The following is a 20,469-nucleotide window of genomic DNA, read 5'->3' on the forward strand; positions in this document are numbered from 1 at the left end:
ATTTTAGAACATACACTCTGGTTATTATAGCTCTATAATCACACATAGTCTGTATAATCAATCTACCTTTGCCCATGCTGGTACGGTGAGGGCCACATTACAGTCTGAGCCTTTGAGTTAGTATACGTGCCATGATCTTATAGACCCTGTTAAGTAATGTTATGGGTCTAAGGTTTTTACTGAAAACACTACAAAGCCCTTTGAGATTTCTACGTCAGAGTTCATTAGTTTATTTAGTCTTTGTTTGTTCTTGGAAAATCTGATAATACTCTACGAGTATTCCAGAAGGGCTCCATAATTTATTTTTAGGACTGTGTGCTATTGCAATTTCCAATTCTTCTTAGTTGATCACCAATGTAGGATTTTCTGAGTTGATATTGACATTTCTCTTTCTTAAGAGGCATCGTTGTGCAGTATTATCACTGGTCTACTTAACATCAAACCACCTAAATTACTGTAGATGCCTCCCTTTATTTCATGCTGTGTTCTAAGTGCTGTCCCATCTTCCCTTTTAATTTCTGTCAATATTTTCCTTTGTGCACTCTTCACTTTCACACAGGATGCATTGAGGTTTCTTCATGGTGTACACTATCCTGCCTCCTCACCCACAATTTTATATCCAACTAAATGTTTCTGCTTTTGTGCCAAAATTTTTTACTTAGGTAAATGTATTAAACAATTATTTTCAACCAGCTGGCAGTGTTATTTCTCCACTGAAAAATTTTATATTTTGTTTTCTGGGTCTTCACATAATTTCCGATAACTGAGGCATCTAGTTTGTAAAGGTCTCTGTAAGTAAAATTCACTTCTTTTCTTCTACCAGAATTATTTTACTCACTAGTAGTTTATTGATATTTGTCGTATTTTTGGCTTTGCATCCTTGAGCCACTGACTTATTGCAGAATCATATGATGCATATTTCTGGTCACATTCTTCCACATCCAGCTGACCTGTTTGCAGCATTTTTCATCTTGCGAGTGTAAGAAGTTAAGTTTCCACATTCCTCTTTCTTGACAGGTTTCTCGTTTTCCCTGTCTAATGTACATATATAGGCTGCATGATCCCTGAAACTGGTAGTCCACACTTCAGTTTGTAATGTTCAGTTCTTCAAGCTGTTAGACATAAATTTTATCTAACCAACTTGTGGAAGTATTGATCGTAAATGTAAAAATGGAAGAAACATTTCCATTCTTATGTTCCTTGATTGAGTAGGCTAACTGTGATGACATTTTGAAATTAGGGTTTGATCTTAAGCATTTAAGAGAGAGTTAAAATTTCCAGCCAAGATTAAATCTTCTTGGTGCACTCTAAAGTGGGGAATTACCTTGATTTTAAAGAACTTGACTGTGTTGCATCTTTTACTGCTTCCTGGTAGTGCATAAATGTTGATAGCCCTGGTGTTGTGGATTGCAGAACGTGCTAAGTCATATCTGCATATTGGGATTCTATTTGGCTGAGTGCAGCATTGAAGTCACACACTTGTAGTGAGTGTGAGGCAGAGTTCACGTCAATAGCTAGCTAGCCACCACTTGTGCTAAGGCCAGGCAGCACTGGACAGCAGCTCAATTCCAGTGAAGGCAGCCTTGCTCCATGTTTGTTTTTTGTGGACTGGGTGTGATATCAGTTCCCAAGAACTGTTGTATCTTCCAAATTCGATTGTACTTACTTGTGCATGTGCAGCGTGATTTATGCTGCTTACAGGGGAGCACAAGGTGTCAAATGAAAGAGAATTTGATTATGAATCCCATGGTATATGGATATGATCTGGAAATGTTGTATAAGATGAGGTACTGAGACAAACAGGTTAAATACAACTAATTCATTAAATATTTTATAACTTTTAAAGTATTCATCCCACCAGCACTCAGTTTATAGCTCTTGATAACACACATTGTTGGAACTACTGACACGTTCAATCACTATAATAATTCAGCTATGAAGGATATTTAATTGGAATATTAATTAAAATCAGCATATCTTTTGAATGAAGACAGTACACTGACAACACAGTGTATGTGTTGGCAGTGATTATTGTTCACAACACACGCGCTATTTAGGTGTTAATTGGTCAATAGTTTGATGGTATCTCTTTATCCCCCTTCTAGTAAAGAGCCTTAACTTCAGCATACTTTAGCCAGTCTGGAAATGTTCTGCTGATAAGAGATTGATTACACAAATAACTTAAGATAGAACTCAATTCGCATGAATACTCTTTGATTAACTTCATTGATATGATATCGTACCCACTGGAATACTTTGATTTTAAGAATTTTATGATGGATGCTATTTCTTTGGGAGACATGAGCATCATTTCCATTTTACTGAAGTTATTTTTAAAGACTGGTCTCAGATACTCCATTGCACTGTACACCAAACCTGATAACCCTAAGCTGTCAGTAAAAGAAATGAAGTACTTGTTTAAAAGGTTTGCAACAGTACATGTACTAATTACCAAAGCCTCATTTATTTTAGAGCTGTCTATTCCTCTCCCTTTTTGGCCCCATATGTCTCTGTCTTCACTATATCCCATACAGTTTTTATTTTGTTGCCTGATGTAATTATCTTTTTCTCATAATAAAGCTGCTTCAGTTTCTGGATTACTTGCTTCAATATTTTACAGTATTCTTTGTAATACATTACAATTCTAACATCAGAGCTGCTTCTAGATAGTAGATACAGTCTCCTTTTTGTCCCAAATGACATCTTTATTGCTTGTGTAATCTGTGGTTTATTTTTTGACTTCCGCGCGAGCTGAGTTACCTTTAGGGGAAAACAGTTTTCAAAAGTGGAGGTAACTTCATTAATGACTGCTTTGTATTTTCCATTTGAGTCAGAAGTATTGTAAACATCTACCCAGTTTATGTCTTTGAGCAATTTACTGATTTTCTCAATTTTTGCCTTATATATTACTCTACTGTACCCAGATTTAATAGATTTTTTTATCCTGACAAGTTTCAACATTTAACACAAGATGCTGCATGTCATGATCAGATAGCTCATTTACTATTGGTTTTGTGACATGACTGTTTTCCCTAAATTTATCTACAAAGATATTATCAATAGCAGTCTCAGAGCATTTACATATCCTAGTAGCAATGTTCACAGTAGGAACTAAATTGAATGATAGTGTTACTGACTGCAATAATTATTCACTGACAGAGCTTTTCAATAAATCCACATTAAAATCACAAGCAACCACTATTTCCTTGTTTTTTACCATGAGATGGGATGGCAGAGAGCTTTCAAATTTTTTATAAAGAGGTTAAAATTTCCTGTAGGTGATCTGTATATACCTGCTATTATAAAGGACTTATTGTGAAATATTACTTCTGTTGCATAAGCTTCTAAGTGCTGCTCTGAGCAAAATTTATTAATATCAATATTCTTGAAATCAAAACAGAGAGGCAGATTATATCAAGTGGTTTGCTCAACTCTTAATTCTTCGACACAAATAAGCAAGTCATTAAGCTTACCCCTTAGTTCTCAGATATTCTGATAACAATAACTGATTTTGTGCACTGGCTGAATTACAACTGGATGAACCTAATTTTCCTGTCAATTTTTGAGTTTCTCTAGTTTCAATCAGAGGCTCTCTGTGTCAGTTGAGTACTGTGGTGTGCATACTGTAAGACCTTCCATACACACACCATCAGATTATTTGACTTGTCGCTCTAACGAAGCGATTGGTGATATGAAGCAAGCCCTGACATTGGGCCCCTTGCGGCCTATCCAGCACTTGGGTAGAGTGAAGTTCAACCAATTGCATACTTCGCTATGCCAGTGAGGTAGCGCACCATCTTGCTGGAAAACGAAGTTCTCTGGCTCATCTTCTTTCAACTGAGGGAAGAGCCATTGCTCTAGCAGCTGTTGCTACACTCGGTGAAGACACACTTATCAACATTTGGGAAGAACTCGGCTATAGACTTGATGTGTGCCATGTGACAAATGGTGCCACATTGAACATTTATAAGGTTCTTGGTAAAACTGTTTGAGTTGCTCTTTCATTTGACATATCATTTATAACTGTGTGTTTAATGTAATCAATATCATAAAGTGTTAAAACCCCGATATTCATTTATAAACACCCTGTATATTCCTAGAGTCATTTAAAGCCAGTTTTTGAAACTTTGTTGATAGACTTTCTCAGGGGTTTACATCTATCTTCAATAGTCAGCTAACTCAGTTTCTTCAGTATCACTGTAAACTCACTCATGGGTAAAATAAACTTGTGACCATTCATGATGCCCTTCTCTGTACATACACTACTGGTCATTAAAATTGCTACACCATGAAGATGACGTGCTACAAACACAAGACTTAACTGACAGGAAGAAAATGCTGTGATTTGCAAATGATTAGCTTTTCAGAGCATTCATACAAGGTTAGCGCTGGTGGTGACAGCTAAAACATGCTGACATGAGGAAAGTTTCCAACGCATTTCTCATCCACAAACAGCAGTTTACCGGCGTTGTCTGGTGAAATATTGTTGTGATGCCTCGTGTAAGGACAAGAAATCCGTACCATCACGTTTCCGACTTTGATAAAGATCAGATTGTAGCCTATCGCGATTACGATTTATCGTATTGCGACATTGCTGCTCTCGTTGGTCGAGATCCAATAACTGTTAGTAGAATATGCAATCGGTGGGTTCAGGAGGGTAATAGGGAATGCCGTGCTGGATCCCAATGCCCTCGTATCACTAGCAGTCAAGATGACAGGCATCTCATCTGCATGGTTGTAACGGATCGTGCAGCCACGTCTCGATCCCTAAGTCAACAGATGGGGACATTTGCAAGACAACAATCATCTGCACAAACAGTTCGACGACGTTTGCAGCAGAATGGACTATCAGCTCAGAGACTGTGTCTGCAATTGCCCTTGACACTGCATCACAGACAGGAGCACCTGCGATGGTGTACTCAACGACGAACCTGGGTGCACGAATGGCAAAACGACATTTTTTTGGATGAATCCAGGTTCTGTTTACAGCATCATGATGGTCGCATCCGTGTTTGGCAACATCGTGGTGAACGCACATTGGAAGCGTGTATTCGTTATTGCCATACTGGCGTATCACCTGGCATGATGGTATGGGGTGCCATTGGTTACATGTCTCGGTCACCTCATATTTGCATTGACGGCCCTTTGAACAGTGGACATTACATTTCAGCTGTGTTACGACACGTGGCTGTACCCTTCATTCTATCCCTGCGAAACCCTACATTTCAGCAGAATAATGCACGACCGCATGCTGCAGGTCCTGTACAGGCCTTTCTGGATATAGAAAATGTTCAACTTTCTGGCCAGCACATTCTCCAGATCTCTAACCAATTGAAAATGTCTGGTCAATGGTGGCCGAGCAACTGGCTCATCACAATACACCAGTCACTACTCTTAATGGACTGTGGTATCGCATTGAAGCTGCATGGGCAACTGTACCTGTACACGCCATCCAAACTCTGTTTGACTCAATACCCAGGTGTATCAAGGCTGTTATTACGGCCAGAGGTGGTTGCTCTGGGTACTGATTTCTCAGGATCTATGCACACAAATTGCGTTAAAATATAATCACATGTCAGTTCTAGTATAATACATTTGTCCAGTGAATACCTGTTCATCATCTGCATTTCTTCTTGGTGTAGCATTTCTAATGGCCAGTAGTGTATTCAGTATCCCCTCTTAGTCCTATTTGGTACAGGTCCCACACACTTTAGCAGTACTCTAGAAAGAGTCACATGAGTGATTTATAAGCAATCTCCTTCGTACACTGTTTGCACTTTCCCAGTATTCTACCAATAAACTGAAGTCTATCACCTACTTTACCCACAGCTGAACCAATGTGACCATTACATTTCATATCACTACAAAGTGTTATACCCAGGTATCAGTATGAGTTGGCTGATTCCAACTGTGACTCACTGATATTATAGTCATAGGATACTACATTTTTTTTCATTTTGATGAGTGAACAACTTTACATTTCTGAACATTTAAACAAGTCTCCAGTCATTGCACCACTTTGAAATCTTATCAAGAGCTGACTGAATATTTATGTAGCTTATTTCAAAGACTACTTCATTACAGTTAACTGCATCATTTGCAACAACTAAGAGGTTACTGTTAATTCACTAGTAATATTGTCTGCAAGGTCACTAACATACAACGTGAACAGGAAGGGTCCCAACACACTTCCCTTGGGCACACCCAAATTTACCTATACATCTGATGATGATTTTCCACTGTGGATAACGTGCTGTGTCCTCCCTACCAAAATGTTATCAGTTCAGTCACAAATGTCTCTTGATACTTGATACCCCATATGATCAAACTTTGGACAATAAGTGTGGGTATAGTGCTGAGTCAAATGCTTTTTTGAAAATCAAGAAATTCTGCATCTATCTGACTGCCTTGATCCACAGATTTGCGTATGTAATTTGAGAAAAGTGTGAGTTGGGTTTCACATGATTGGTGTTTTCAGAATCTATGCTGGTTGGCATGAAAGAGGTCATTCTGTTTAAGATACCTCTTTATGTTTGAGCTCAGAATATTTTCTAAGATTCTACAGCAACCCAATGTCAAAGATATTGAACAGTAGTTTTGTGGATAACTTCTATTATCCTTCTTGTACATTGCTGTTACCTGTGCTTTCTTCCAAGTATTAGGCATGGTGTTTTGTTTGAGGGCTGTACAATAGATTACACTTAGAAGAGAGAGTAATTCAGTTGCAAATTCAGTATACAAACTGATAGGGATTCCATCAGACCCTGGAGTTTTGTTCAAAATGATTTCAGTTTTTTCTCAACACCACTGACACTAATACTGATTCCACTCATCTTTTCAGTGGTATGAGGAAGAATTAAGTTTTTTTTGGCAGTTGTTTATTTTCGATAACATTTGTTTCATCCTCAGACTAAACATATTTTATTTAATATGACCAGTGGGAACACCATTGTCAAGATAATGACAAAATAATATGTCATCAACTATGATGAACATTTAGTGCTCAAAATAAATCATGCTCTAATTAAGAACTAGGTTTGTCTCTTAAGGGAGATTTCATTCCTCAGAGGTTAAAGAACTTCTTAATTGCTTTGCACAACTGTTTCAAGAAATAATAATCTAGCATGTTTCACACCATCCGCTGTTTTCTTTCTTTTCTAATGCATACACAAAGTGTTTACATCATAATCCATTTCTGTAAAACAGCAAATATGTTCTTGCACACAGTATTGGATAAGCTATTAATCGCCCCTTAACTATACTGTCAGTACTTGTGAAGTTTCTAATATTGTATCTGTAGGATTGTTTCAATTTTTTCCTACTTGTTTCAGTGATCAATGAAGTGGTATATTTTAACTGAATATTTTTTGACATCTGACATAATTTTTGCCATTTGTGTGTGCACCAGAAGCTTTATCTATTACTATGTGCAATTAAGAGCAGCTTCACTTCAGAGTTTATTCAAATGTTATCTGCAAATCTTTTACTCTCAGTATTTCACAGCTTTTTGAAATTTTAGGAATTTCATTTTCAGAACACCATAGGATGCTACATAAACAGTCTCTTTATCATGTTAGCTGAATATTGTGCCTTTTGCAGTTTTTGATTAAACTTTTCCAATTTTTAATTCATGGTGTTCGATGATCTGGTATTTTCCTTTTTTCATATCCAGAGGTATCAGCACCTGTTGAATCATCCACTGAAGAATGCAGACTGGAATTAATGGGCCTGCAGAAATACTGTAACTACAGTATAGAGGTGAAAGGCTACACAAGAATGGGAGATGGCATTCCAAGTAGACCAGTCTTTTGCAGGACACAAGAGGATGGTACGAAATGTGTTAGTACTGTTGCATAATATGGTATGATAGACTGTAATACTCCAATTATAAACACTCAGTTCATGGCAGGCTACAGCCACCAGTCAAAGAAACTGAAGCAACTGGACAGGGCTGATGGAAACACAAATAATTAAAGGCAAATTTTAAAAATGAGAGAAATGAAATTAATAATAATAATGTGTATACGAAAATAGTACTGACTTCATTTGCTGGAAAATGGAAGTGTATAACACACTGGTACAAAAAAATAAGAAATTTCAAATCTTGGCACTTTTCCTTTACAGATAATTATAACACAGGAGGAATGTGAAAGCTATGACTGAAAAGAGAATCTCAGTTGGAATAAGGTGTTAACAGTTATTTGGAGACAGAGAGTAGATAACAGAAAGAAAAAAAAATCAAGAGATCACACTGTCTTGGAAGTGAGGACGTATGGTACAAAACTTTAATGATCATAACATGGTTGCAAAGGCTACTCATATATATACCAGGATTTCTGTGCCTGTTAAGTTTATTAGGGAAATAAGATGAATCACAGAAAGTGTTTTGTAAGGTGTAGTAAAGATCAATCCTAATCACAATTTAGAGTCCTTCACTGTTTTGTACCATTGTTTGCTCCATTACAATTGTTCCACTTTTGACAACCAGCACACACACACTTTTGTATCCTAAAACAGTGTGAAATTTACTATCTAGCTTTTTTAAAAAGCTGTATCATCGAAGTAGCCTTTAATATATAACTTCTGCAAAATTTCGGTGCAGTAATGTGTTCATTGTAAATAAATATTATAGTAGTTCTATTACATGTTTATTACCTTAATACCTTGTAAATAAATAAAAACTTTTTTTTTTAATTTTAAATTCAGTGCATTAGTGTTTGTAAAATGATTCTTTCATATAGTGTTCATTAAAAAAAATTACAATCATTCCATTTGGGACCTGTGGAATGGTACATTAGCTTATTTGTTTGAGTTGTAAATATTTGTCATGTATTATTATTTTTCTGACATGTTCTACATCCTGGAGGACCTCCTCACTACAGATCATTTGGAATGAAAGTAAATCGTATCTAATCTAAACTATCAACAACACACTGATTTACTTCAAAAAATTATATTATTTTGGAAAAATATAATAAATTTAGAATAAGATAAACATATTTCTATTTCAGCACTTAAATTCAGCTGATGTTGTGTGATTTTTCTAATTTTCAGTACCTGATAAGCCTGACGACATCAAGGCACTTGTGGTGAATGCTGAAACATTGTTAATATCTTGGTTAAAGCCAAAATTTCCAAACGGCGTCATCAAAAAATATATTGTATATGTGCGGTCACTGGATGGTGGAACATTGGTAAATATTGCTAACCAACAAGAGGTGACAGGCAATTGTGGGCCATAGTTTTGGAGACAACATCTCAGGAATATATTATTGGGAAAAAACATAATTTGATTTTAATTGGACACACCAAATTTTTTTCAGAAAATGGGAGAGAGACATTTTCTAGTTTGTTAGTTGCATGCGTCATCTTTTGTACACTACAAAATTTTATGGAATATAAGGAGTTGGCAAGGAGAAATTTTTTCAGTTCGTTTTCTAATTTAACTTTTATATCATTTGGTAAGTGATCATATGTTTTGGTGGCAACATTTTGCAGTCCTTTTTGTCCGAAAGACAACCTTAATGTGGAGTAACAAATTTCATCTTTCCTTGTGGCATTGTAATTATGTACATCACTGTTGCTTTCGAATCACAGTGGATTTTTTGAAACAAACTTATGAGAATAAATATCCTGTGAAGCGTTAGTCAAAATGCATAAGTGCTTCAATAGGTGTTTACAAGTTGATCATGGCTGAGCACCACATATTACATTATTGAATGAAAATATGAAAAATATGTCAGCTTACTGATTTGTCTCTCCCAAAGATTTGCATTGATTTAAATGGAAATGTGGCAGAATTAAGTTGTTTTAGGAGCTCTAAAATGTGTTTTTTCCAGTTTAAATTCTCATCAATATGGATCCCAAAATTTTTTTGGCATTTTCATCCTAGTTATTATTTTCTCACTGTATTTTACATTTATATTGGTGTAGAACTTCTAGATAGGTGAAACTGAATATGATGTGTCTTTTCGATACTGAGAGTGAGTCCATTCACAGAAAACGACTCTAGTGTAGTTTTAACCCTAGAATAGACGAGGGATGGGAGAGGGGGAAATAACCCACACACACACAAACGAATGGGCTTGGTCTGACAAACCCAACATTTTATATACGTTCCAGAATAAGTAAGACATAAATTTTCAACAGAATTGCCTAAAATACTTCTTTTGCTGTTTATTAGTATTTAAATTTACCATAAATTTCTTTAAAAATAAGACTGAATTTCCTCCAAACTTCTGTAAATCAAATTATAAAGTATTTAAAAACATCCTTGAACACTTAAAAATACTTTTTTTTTATTTTTGAAATCTCGCAACCTTAACAAGTTCAGAATTTAGGACTGTTACACAGTATTCCACAATATTACACATTTTAATGCAGAGTACAGTCTAATAAAATATAGTTGTCATTCATTATGATACACATGTTACTTATCAGAATTTTCTGCACAATTTTTGCATAACATTACAGAATGGGCGGACATAGCCACTTTCTACAACTTTTATAAAAAAAAATTTGTTTTGTTGTAATAGTATGAAGGCTTTCACGACCAGATGACATATCTTCTGGTAAACCTTCCGGGATGTAAGGTCGTGGTCCATGAAACAATTCAGCTCCTAACGTTTCGTCCAGAGCTGCACTGGACATCTTCAGAGGGGCGTTTGTCCTCCGGTGAGTCTTGCCGACTGACGGGTCGGACGTCTGAGAGCGACTTATATATCGTAGAAAGTGGGCATGACCAGAGTTACATTTGATATGCAGAGATAATGTTTGTCAGAGATAAAATATTTTATCCGTGACGAGATTACGATTGATAGTTAAGTTTTATCTCTGACAAAGATTATCTCCACATATCACGTGTAACTCTGGTCACGCCCACTTTCTACAATATATAAGTCGCTCTCCGACGTCTGACCCGTCAGTCGGCAAGACTCACCGGAGGAGAAACGCCCCTCTGAAGATGTCCAGCTCAGCTCTGGACAAAACGTTAGGAGCTGAAGAGTTTCATGGACCACGACCTTACATCCCGGAAGGTTTATCAGAAGATTTGTTTTGTTGTCTTTCCATTTATGAGAACAACCACATTTGCGTTCTGGAACAACTTCAGTCTCACCCGTAATCCCACATAGCTGTGCTTCCAGTAGGAAAACGTCCCTTGGGGGATTCTTCTGGTTAGCTCTCTGTGCCGCATACAGTTTTATCGGTTCCAAATTCAGTTGCTTGAGAAACAGCCTCTCGAAATATCCAAGTCCTGTGTTTGCTTTGTCTTGTACGTATGTATTTATAACAGTAATGTACCAAATGACATAAAACATCCAATGACCAATGTCTTGTCTGCCTTCCATCATTACATTTTTAGCACCTAGCATCAACCACTTCCGCTCCACTCTTTGTTGAGTTATAGACATAATAACAGTAATCTTTGGCTTCTTCAGATTACCCGTTTCTTCACCAACTGTACTGTAATATGCATTGAAGACAGCAAAATCACATTTTTTATTTTTATTTGGCACATAGGACACCAATATGAAATTACCACTAAATCTGAATATGGACGAACATATTTCTCTTTTATTTTTGCTCAATGTTCCAACAAGTGTAAGCTTACAATTTGTGAAAAGTTTTTGAGCAAAAGTGTAGCTTGTGAACCAGTTGTCAAGGGCAATATTCCTTCCAGTTTCTTTCATTGGCACTACAAGTCTAAGCACAACATTGCCACCTGTGTTACTAATTTGAAAGAAACCTGCAGGTTGTTGTCCTACATATAATTCAAAATTTTGTACATAGTATGTTCCTGCATCTGCCATGATAAATATTTTGATCCCATACTTTCTGTGTTTTGAAAGAATGTACGTTCTGAAAGAACAAAATCCCCACAGGGATAGTAACATTTCATCCAGTAACATTTCATCCACTGTTATGTATGCACTTGTTCTGTAATGCCTCGTCTAGTTCATAATATCACGTACAGGGGCCAACTTACCACTTTCTTACATTCCTCTTTTGTGTGAATATTATCTAATCTAACACATCCAAAAGAAAATGAAGTCTTTTCAGAGACATAAATTCTGTCCCTGTGCCACAAGTGTCCAAAATTCATACAGAAGACCCAAAAATGCCTTTAACTATAATTTTTTTAAGTTTCTGCAGTATTTGGGTCATTTTAATTAAGCGGTTTTACATGATCTATGTAAGTATTTGTGCTCTGTATTATCAAATCAAACAAATTGTCATCAATGAACAGTTTCCAGACTTCAACAATGGCTTCCCCACTTACACTAGGAAATTGGGTAACTATGCTGTGAAATTTGGTATAGACTTCTTGGTTGGCCACATTTTTCAGCCATTTAGTTTGCCCATCTCTTGACAGATAGCAAGGAGAAGACTCACTGGAAGAGGGACTGGAACCACTACACAACTTCATAGAGAGTCTTGATTAGTTTTAGTGATCATACTCACATATCTGTCAGGAATAATAACATTATCTTCTCTGTCCAGCTGTTTGTCACTCATTTCACACACTGTGTCATCATCACTTTCTAATAACAACTTTTCAGTTTCTTCCTTACTTAGTGGACACTGTTAAGCCATTTTTAAGCAGTTTAACTGCTCACAGTCAGCATGACAAGGGAAGTGCATAAGCAGAAAAAGCTAATGTAAATGAATGGGCTGTGTCTATCAGACCCAGAACATGTTCCTTCCCATGTCAACAATAGATTGGCAAACAAAGAGGAATGATGAGACAATTAGTGGTCTTCTCTAGGAACATTAACTTAAAGCTACAATGAATGGCATAGTATTAAATAGTGTACTGGAAATGAAATGAGCATTTGGCATCATTGGCTCGGAGGCCCCTTACGGGGCAGGTCCGGCCGCCATGGTGCAGGTCTTATTACATTCAATGCCACATTGGGCAACCTGCACGCTGGATGGGGATGAAATGATTATGAACACAACACAACATCCAGTCCCTGAGTGGAGAAAATCCGCAACCCAGCTGGGAATCGAACCCAGGCCCCTTAGGATGGCAGTCCGTCATGCTGACCATTCAGCTATCGGGGCGAACAATAGTGTACTATTGTGGATATGTTTTTAAAAAAATCCATGTGGGTCTGAGAGATACAGTCCATGTGTTCTAGGGTAAGAACATTATTTATCATTTCTCCCATTGCTATATGTATGTTTGGACTGATTACAATACCACTCCCAAAGAAAAAACTAATTCTGCTTGTTGTATGTTAGGCAGACAGTCACTGGCGTGTATGAGGAACAATAGCAGATCTAAGATTAAGTCTTGTGGAAGTGCATAAGTGCCTTCTCCTCAGACAGAAGAATCTCCCCTGCTTAAATTGGCTGTATTATTAAGTATAACTGTCTGCATTCTTTTAATTACATGTGACATACATTGGTTTTGCTATACCATCACTTACATAAACCTTCAGTTTGTCCAGGAGAATATTATGAGTCACACAGTCAGATGCATTAGATAGGTCACAGAAAATGCCAGCCGGTGATATTTTTTTATTCATTACTTGTAAAATTTGGTGATTGAATGTGCAAATGTCATTCTCAGTTGTGCAATTCTTCAAAAATCCAAATTGTGATTTACTGAGGATATTATTGTTGTTCGGGTGAGATACTATTCTAAAATATGTGACATTATCAAAAATTTTGGAAAATGATGTGAGTAGAAAATAGGTTTGTAGTTAACTGACATATTTCAAATCTTGTTCTGGACGGGTTTAAGAATGACGTATATCAATCTCTCAGGGGAATATATCCTGAGTTATTCGTGCATTACATATTTCAGAGAAGACAGTACTTATTACATTCTGTTTGGTTCTCTGATGGAATCTCCATCAAATCCAGATGACCATTTATTTGTAGAGAATATATAATTTTCTTCATTTCAGAAGAAGAAGTGGGTGAGACATCTGTATGGTTGAATTTTAAGTAAGTTGCTTGCTCAAAATATTCTTTTCATTTTCCTCTTGGACTTTTTGTCCCTATACTTTTTCCACATTTAAAAATGATTATTAAACATATCTTCTACCTGTAACTGATCATTTATTGCCCTCCCATTTAAATTAATAGTGATGTTGTCATGTTCAGTGGTTTGTTGTCGTCCTATTGTCAATCTCAATCTCTCTTTATTCATCCATTAACAATATACATTGTATGGATGTAGTCAATTACAATGTAGTTTCTTATCTGCAGTTTGTTTCAAAAACTTGGATAATAAATACAGATATTTTATATCAGTATATATAAATAATATTACTTTTCCATATTCAGATATTTTTCAATGCTATCAATCTATGTGTCAGTAAAAATTGTTCAAGATCTACCTTGAATCTATAAAATTCTTTAATTTTCTTTATTGTAGAAGGCAATGCACTAAAAAGTATTTTGGGCTGGTTGTTTACACTTTTTTGGTAGAGTGCTCCTTTGTGGGTGTCTCTGTGAAAATCATCCCTGTTCCTTGTTTCATGGTTATGAACCTGATTATTTAATGTTAAAAATTCCTGGTGAGTTTTCAGAAAGCATACACATTCATAGATGTATAAACTGGGAAGAGTCATTATTTTAAATTGTTTTACTGCACTCCATATAGCCTTAAAGTCTGTTGTCAGAACTACTGATTGCTGACATAATGTACATATTCCTTGATTTTTAATAACTGTTCTTAGTAATGTTGAATAGTTTTTGTAGTGTGCAACTGCAGGATCTTTACTTCTTCTTGCTGACAAATACAATTACCTTTTCCTTTCGTGTTGTTGTGGTCTTCAATCCAGTGACTGGTTTGATGCAGCTCTCCATGCTACTCTATCCTGTACATGCCTCTTCATCTCTGAATAACTACTGCAACCTACATCCTTCTGAATCTGCAAACTGTATTCAACTCTTGGTCCCTCTAAAATAATTTTTACCCCCCCCCCCCCCTTCCTCCCCCCCCCCCCCATGCTTCCCTCCAGTACTAAATTGGTGATCCCTTGATGCCCTCATAATGTGTCCTACCAACAGACCCCTTCTTCTAGTGAGGTTGTGCCACAAATTTGTCTTCTCCCCAATTCTATTCAGTGTCTCCTCATTAGTTATGTGATCTACCCATCTAAGAGTGTGGTTTGAAAAATTCTTGGAATCACCACGAGAGGTCAACGCTAGCGCAACCAGTTGTTCATGTGATATTCATGGGAATATTGCCTATAAACACGTGCCATGTCAGTGCTCATGGAAGAGAGCTATGGCAGTGACATGGCTCTGTTGTTTTTCCTGTGTAGTGATTTGCGAAGATGGAAAAAAATCAAGATTCAAGCAGTCATTAAGTACTTTGTAAAGAAAGGTATGAAAATTCATGCCAATTTCCAGAATACACTGGCGGACTCTGCTCCTTCATATTCAACTGTTGTCAGTCAGACAAATGAATTTAAATTTGGTCGGGAGAGCTTCGATGATGCTCCATGCATCGTTCAGCCAAGGTGTGTCACTAGTCCAGAAATCATTGCAAAAGTGGACAAAATGGTAATGGAGGATTGCCAATTGAAAGAGTGAGAAATTTCTCACACTTGCCAGACGTCATCTGAAAGGGTATATCACATTTTAACTGAAGAATTAGAAATGAAAAAATTACCTGCAAGATGGGTGCTGCAACTCTTGACACACATATGCCATCGTCATGGCAAAATTACATGAACTAAGTTATGAATTGTTGCCATACCCAAATTATTCACCTGATATGGCTCCATCAGATTTCCATCTCTTCCAAAAACTGAAAATTATTCTTGGTGGATGAAGATTCACTTCAAACGAAGAACTGATAGCCGGAGTTGACAACTATTTTGCAGGCCTGGAGGAAGCTCATTTTCAAGATGGGATCAAGGCACTGGAACATCATTGGACCAAGTGCATTACTCTACAAGGAGACTAATTGAAAAATATAAAAAAAGTGTCAGTGATGTAAGTACTTATTTTCTATTCTATTCCGAGAACTTTTCAAACCACCCTCATAATCTTCAGCATTCCTCTGTAGCACCACATTTCGAAATCTTCAATTCTCTTCTTATGTAAACTGTTTATCATCCATCTTTCACTTCCAAACATGGCTACAATCCATACAAATACATTCAGAAAGGACTTCCTGATACTTAAATCTAGACTCAACATTAACAAATTTCTCTTCTTCAGAATTGCTTTTCTTGCCATTGCCTGTTTACATTTTATATTCTCCCTACTTTTACCATCATCAGTTATTTTGCTGCCCAAATAGCAAACCTCATCTAGTACTTTAAGTGTCTCATTCCCGAATCTAATACCCTCAGCATCGTCTGATTTAAACTGACTACATTCCATTATTATCATTTTGCTTTTGTTGATATTCATTTTATATCCTCCTTTCAAGATGCTGTCCATTCCATTCAACTGCTGTTCCAAGTCCTTTGCTGCCTCTGATAGAATTACAATGTCATCAGTGAACCTCATAATTCCTACTCCAAATTCTTCTATTTTTCCTTTACTACGTGCTCAATATACAGATTGAGTAATAGCGGGTTAGGCTACAACCCTGTCTCACTCCCTTCTCAACCAGTGCTTCCCTTTCATGCCCCTTGACTCTTGTAACTGCCATCTGGTTTCTCTACAAATTGTAAATAGACTCCCTGTACTTTACCCTTGACACCTTTAGAATTTGAAAGAGAGTATTCCAGCCAGTGTTGTCAAAACCTTTCTCTAAGTCTACAAATGCTATAAACATAGGTTTGCCTTTCCTTAACCTATCTTATAAGATAAGTCGTAGGGTCAGTATTGCCTCACGTGTTCCTAAACTTCTCCGGAATCCAAACTGATCTTCCCCTAGTTTGGCTTCTACCAGTTTTCCCATTCTTCTGTAAAGGGTTCATGTTAGTATTTTGCAGCTGTAATGTATTAAACTGATAGTTCAGTAATATTCACACCTGTCAGCAGCAGTTTTCTTTGGAATTGGAGTGATCATATTCTTCTTGAAGTCTGAAGGTATTTCGCCTGTCTCATACATCTTGCTCACCAGATGGAAGAGTTTTGTCATGGCTGGATCTCTCAAGGCTATCAGTAGCTCTAACGGAATGTTTTCTACTCCTGGGGCCATATTTCAACTTAGATCTTTCACTGCTTTGTCATATTCTTCACACAGTATCATATCTCCTTCTCATCTTCATCTACGTCCTCTTCCATTTTCATAACATTGCTCTCAAGTATGTCTCCTTTGCAAAGACCATCTATATACTCCTTCCACCTTTCTGCTTTCCTTTCTTTATGTAAAACTGGTTTTCTATTTAAGCAATTGATATTCGTACAGGTGGTTCTCTTTTCTCCAAAGGTCTCTTTAACTTTCCTGTAGGCAGCATCTATTTTACCCCTAGTGATATGTTTCTACATCCTTACATTTGTCCTCTAGCCATTCCTGCTTAGCCATTTTGCACTTCCTGTTGATCTCATTTTTTAGATATTTGTATTCCTTTTCACCTGCTTCATTTATTGTGTTTTTATATTTTCTCCTTTCATCAACTGAATTCAATATCTCTTATGTTACCCAAGGATCTCAACAAGCCTTTGTCCTTTTATCTGCTTGATCCCCTGCTGCCTTCACTATTTCATCTTTCAATGCTACCCATTCTTCTTCTACTGTATTCCATTCCCCTTTTATTGTCAACCATTTCCTAATGCTGCTTCTGAAACTCTCTACAACCACTAGTTCTTCCAGTTTATCCAGGTTCCATCGCCTTAACTTCCTGCCTTTTTGCAGTTCCTTCAGTTTCAATCTGCAGATCATTGCCAATAAATTGTGGTCAGAATCCACATCTGCCCCTGAAAATGTCTTACAATTGAAAACCTTGTTCCAAAATCTCTTTCTTATCGTGTCCTTAATGTATTTGAAACCTTCTGGTGACTCCAGGTCTCTTTCACATTTACAACCCTCTTTCTTGATTCTTAAACCAAGTGTTAGCCATGATTAAATTAAGCTCTGTGCATAATTCTACCAGGTGGCTCCCTCTTTCATTCCTTCCTCCAGATCATATTCACCTACTACTTTTCCTTCTCTTCCTTTTCATACTATTGAATTCCAGTTCCCCACGACTATTAAATTTTCATCTCCCTTAACTATCTGAATAATTTCTTTTATCTCATCATACATTTCCTCAATCTTCTTCTCATCTCCGGATCTACTTGGCATATAAACTTGTACTATTGTGGTATTCATGTCTATCTCAGCTACAATAATGCATTCACTATGCTGTTCATAGTAGCTAATCCGCATTCCTGTTTTCTTATTCATTATTCAACCTACTCTTGCATTATCCCTATCTGATTTTGTATTTATAACCCTGTATTCACCTGACCAGAAGTCCTGTTCCTCCTCCCACTGAACTTCATTAATTCCCACTATATCTAACTTTAATCTATCAATTTCCCTTTTTAAATTTTCTAACCTAGCTGCCCGATTAAGGCATCTGACAGTCCATGCTCCAATGTGTAGAACGCCAGCTTTGTTTCTCCTGATAACGACATCCTCCTGAGTAGTCCCTGCCCAGAGATCCCAATGGGGGACTTTTGCCTCCAGAATATTTTACCTAAGAGGATACCATCATCATTTAACCATTCAGTAGAGCTGCATGCCCTCAGGAAAAGTTACCACTGTAATTTCCCCTTGATTTCAGCTGTTCACAGTATCAGCACTGCAAGGCCATTTTGGTTGATGTTACAAGGCCAAATCGGTCAATGATCAAGACTGTTGTCCCTAAAACTACTGAAAAGGTTGCTGCCCCTCTTCAGGAACCATGCATTTGTCTGGCTCTCGACAGATACCCTTCCATTGTGGTTGTACCTAGGGTGCGGCTATCTGTATTGCTGAGGCATGCAAGCCTCTCCACCAGCGGCAAGGTCTATGGTTCATAGAGGGTTTCCTTTCATATGATACTTTAATCCTACAAGTGATCCATGGTTTTTATATGACTGTTTAATGTCCTTTCTGATTAGCTTATGCGGAAACCTATTTTCAAGCACTGATTTGAATGTATCATGGAATAGATTATATTTTATGTCAGCATTTTGTTCATTATAAATTTCATGTCAGCATTTGGTTCATTATAAATTTCATCTCAGATCATCTCTTGTAAACTATACTTAAAAATGTTCATCCTGAAATCATTAATTATTCCAACTGATTTCCACTGAGGAGTGTCTATACCACAAGGCATTCCTCATTTATCCTAATGGACTATGCATCATGACAAGAGAGAACATTTGTTACTGGGTGTACTGTTATTCTTGTTTTGAGCTTGTTTTGAGCTTCAGAAAAGAAAGCACTATCAATCTGAGTCCTGTTGTCAGTATCCATCAGTGTTGAAAAATTAATTGCTGAGATCAAATTTTAAGGTCCAAGAAAGGTTTTAGGTGATATTTCCTATCACAGTCCTTTAGAAAATCTACACTGAAATTGCTGCTTGCTGCTGTGTGACATATAGCATGGTAGGGAATCCATATTCTTCATAAGGAGATCAAAATTTCTGAGAAGGGATCTATTACTGTTAGAATTAAAAGTAAACTATTTTTCACCGTTAATTCACAAGCACACACTTTTGTGCACTGATTACTACAATGTTTCAATGTTTCTAAATTTGTACTCTATCTAAATGTATATGACAACTGTTTTGCACATGTTAACTCTTCATCAGTAAGGTACTGAACTGTAATCTTTTATAGTTAACTTCTCTCACCCTGTGGTTGTGTGGTGCTCAGATAGGTGCTGGATATCTGTCTTTTCAGAGCTCTCTAAACTATCCAAACAGACAAGAAGCTCAATTAGCTTATGACTCAGCCCTGTAATATTCTGATGAAATAAGGTAACCTTACTTTTCTTTGCATTCTTAACCATTTTGCGGGGTTCTTATGTTATTTGAACTTATTTCACAACAGGGTGCCTGATTTCTGACTCTAACCCCCTCTGGTGCCACTAAGCACAGGGATCTTGCTTTGTGTGATGATGACCTCCCATATATTTTCTGCAGGAAGAGGAGCCAACCTGTCTTTCTCCCCCTTATTCAAGTGTAGCTCATCTATAAAGGAGACCACAAGTAGACCACATTCTTGAGTACTAATCAAATGTTTGGTATCCACACAAGGTTGGAAATGAAGACATCAAAGAAAATCACAGGCATGCTGCTAGATTTATTATCTGTAGGTTTGATTAACATATGAGTATTACAGAAATGCTCCATAAACTCAAATGGGATTCACAGGTGGGATGATGACCTTCTTTTTGCAAAACACGATTGAGAAAGTTTAGAGAACCAGCATTTGTGGCTGACTCCAGAACAGTTTCTTACATTCACCAGTGTAAATTTTGTGTAAGGACCAGAAAGAAAAGATAAGAGAAATCAGAACTTATATGGAGACATAGAGACACCATTTTTTCTTCACTCCATTTATGAGTGG

General features: G+C 36.9%; 1 protein-coding gene across 1 annotated transcript in view; it reads left to right on the plus strand.

Annotated features, from left to right (window-relative positions):
- The window catches only part of LOC126455890 (Down syndrome cell adhesion molecule-like protein 1 homolog), a 120,135-nt gene that overhangs the window by 42,675 nt on the left and 56,991 nt on the right, over positions 1 to 20,469 (plus strand). Inside the window, exons 7-8 of the mRNA XM_050091650.1 lie at positions 7,673 to 7,828; positions 9,055 to 9,194. Coding sequence (XP_049947607.1) covers positions 7,673 to 7,828; positions 9,055 to 9,194 — 296 coding nt within the window. The remainder of the gene's footprint in view (positions 1 to 7,672; positions 7,829 to 9,054; positions 9,195 to 20,469) is intronic.

The sequence above is a fragment of the Schistocerca serialis genome, chromosome 2, assembly GCF_023864345.2.
Source record: "Schistocerca serialis cubense isolate TAMUIC-IGC-003099 chromosome 2, iqSchSeri2.2, whole genome shotgun sequence".
NCBI classification, from domain to species: domain Eukaryota; kingdom Metazoa; phylum Arthropoda; class Insecta; order Orthoptera; family Acrididae; genus Schistocerca; species Schistocerca serialis.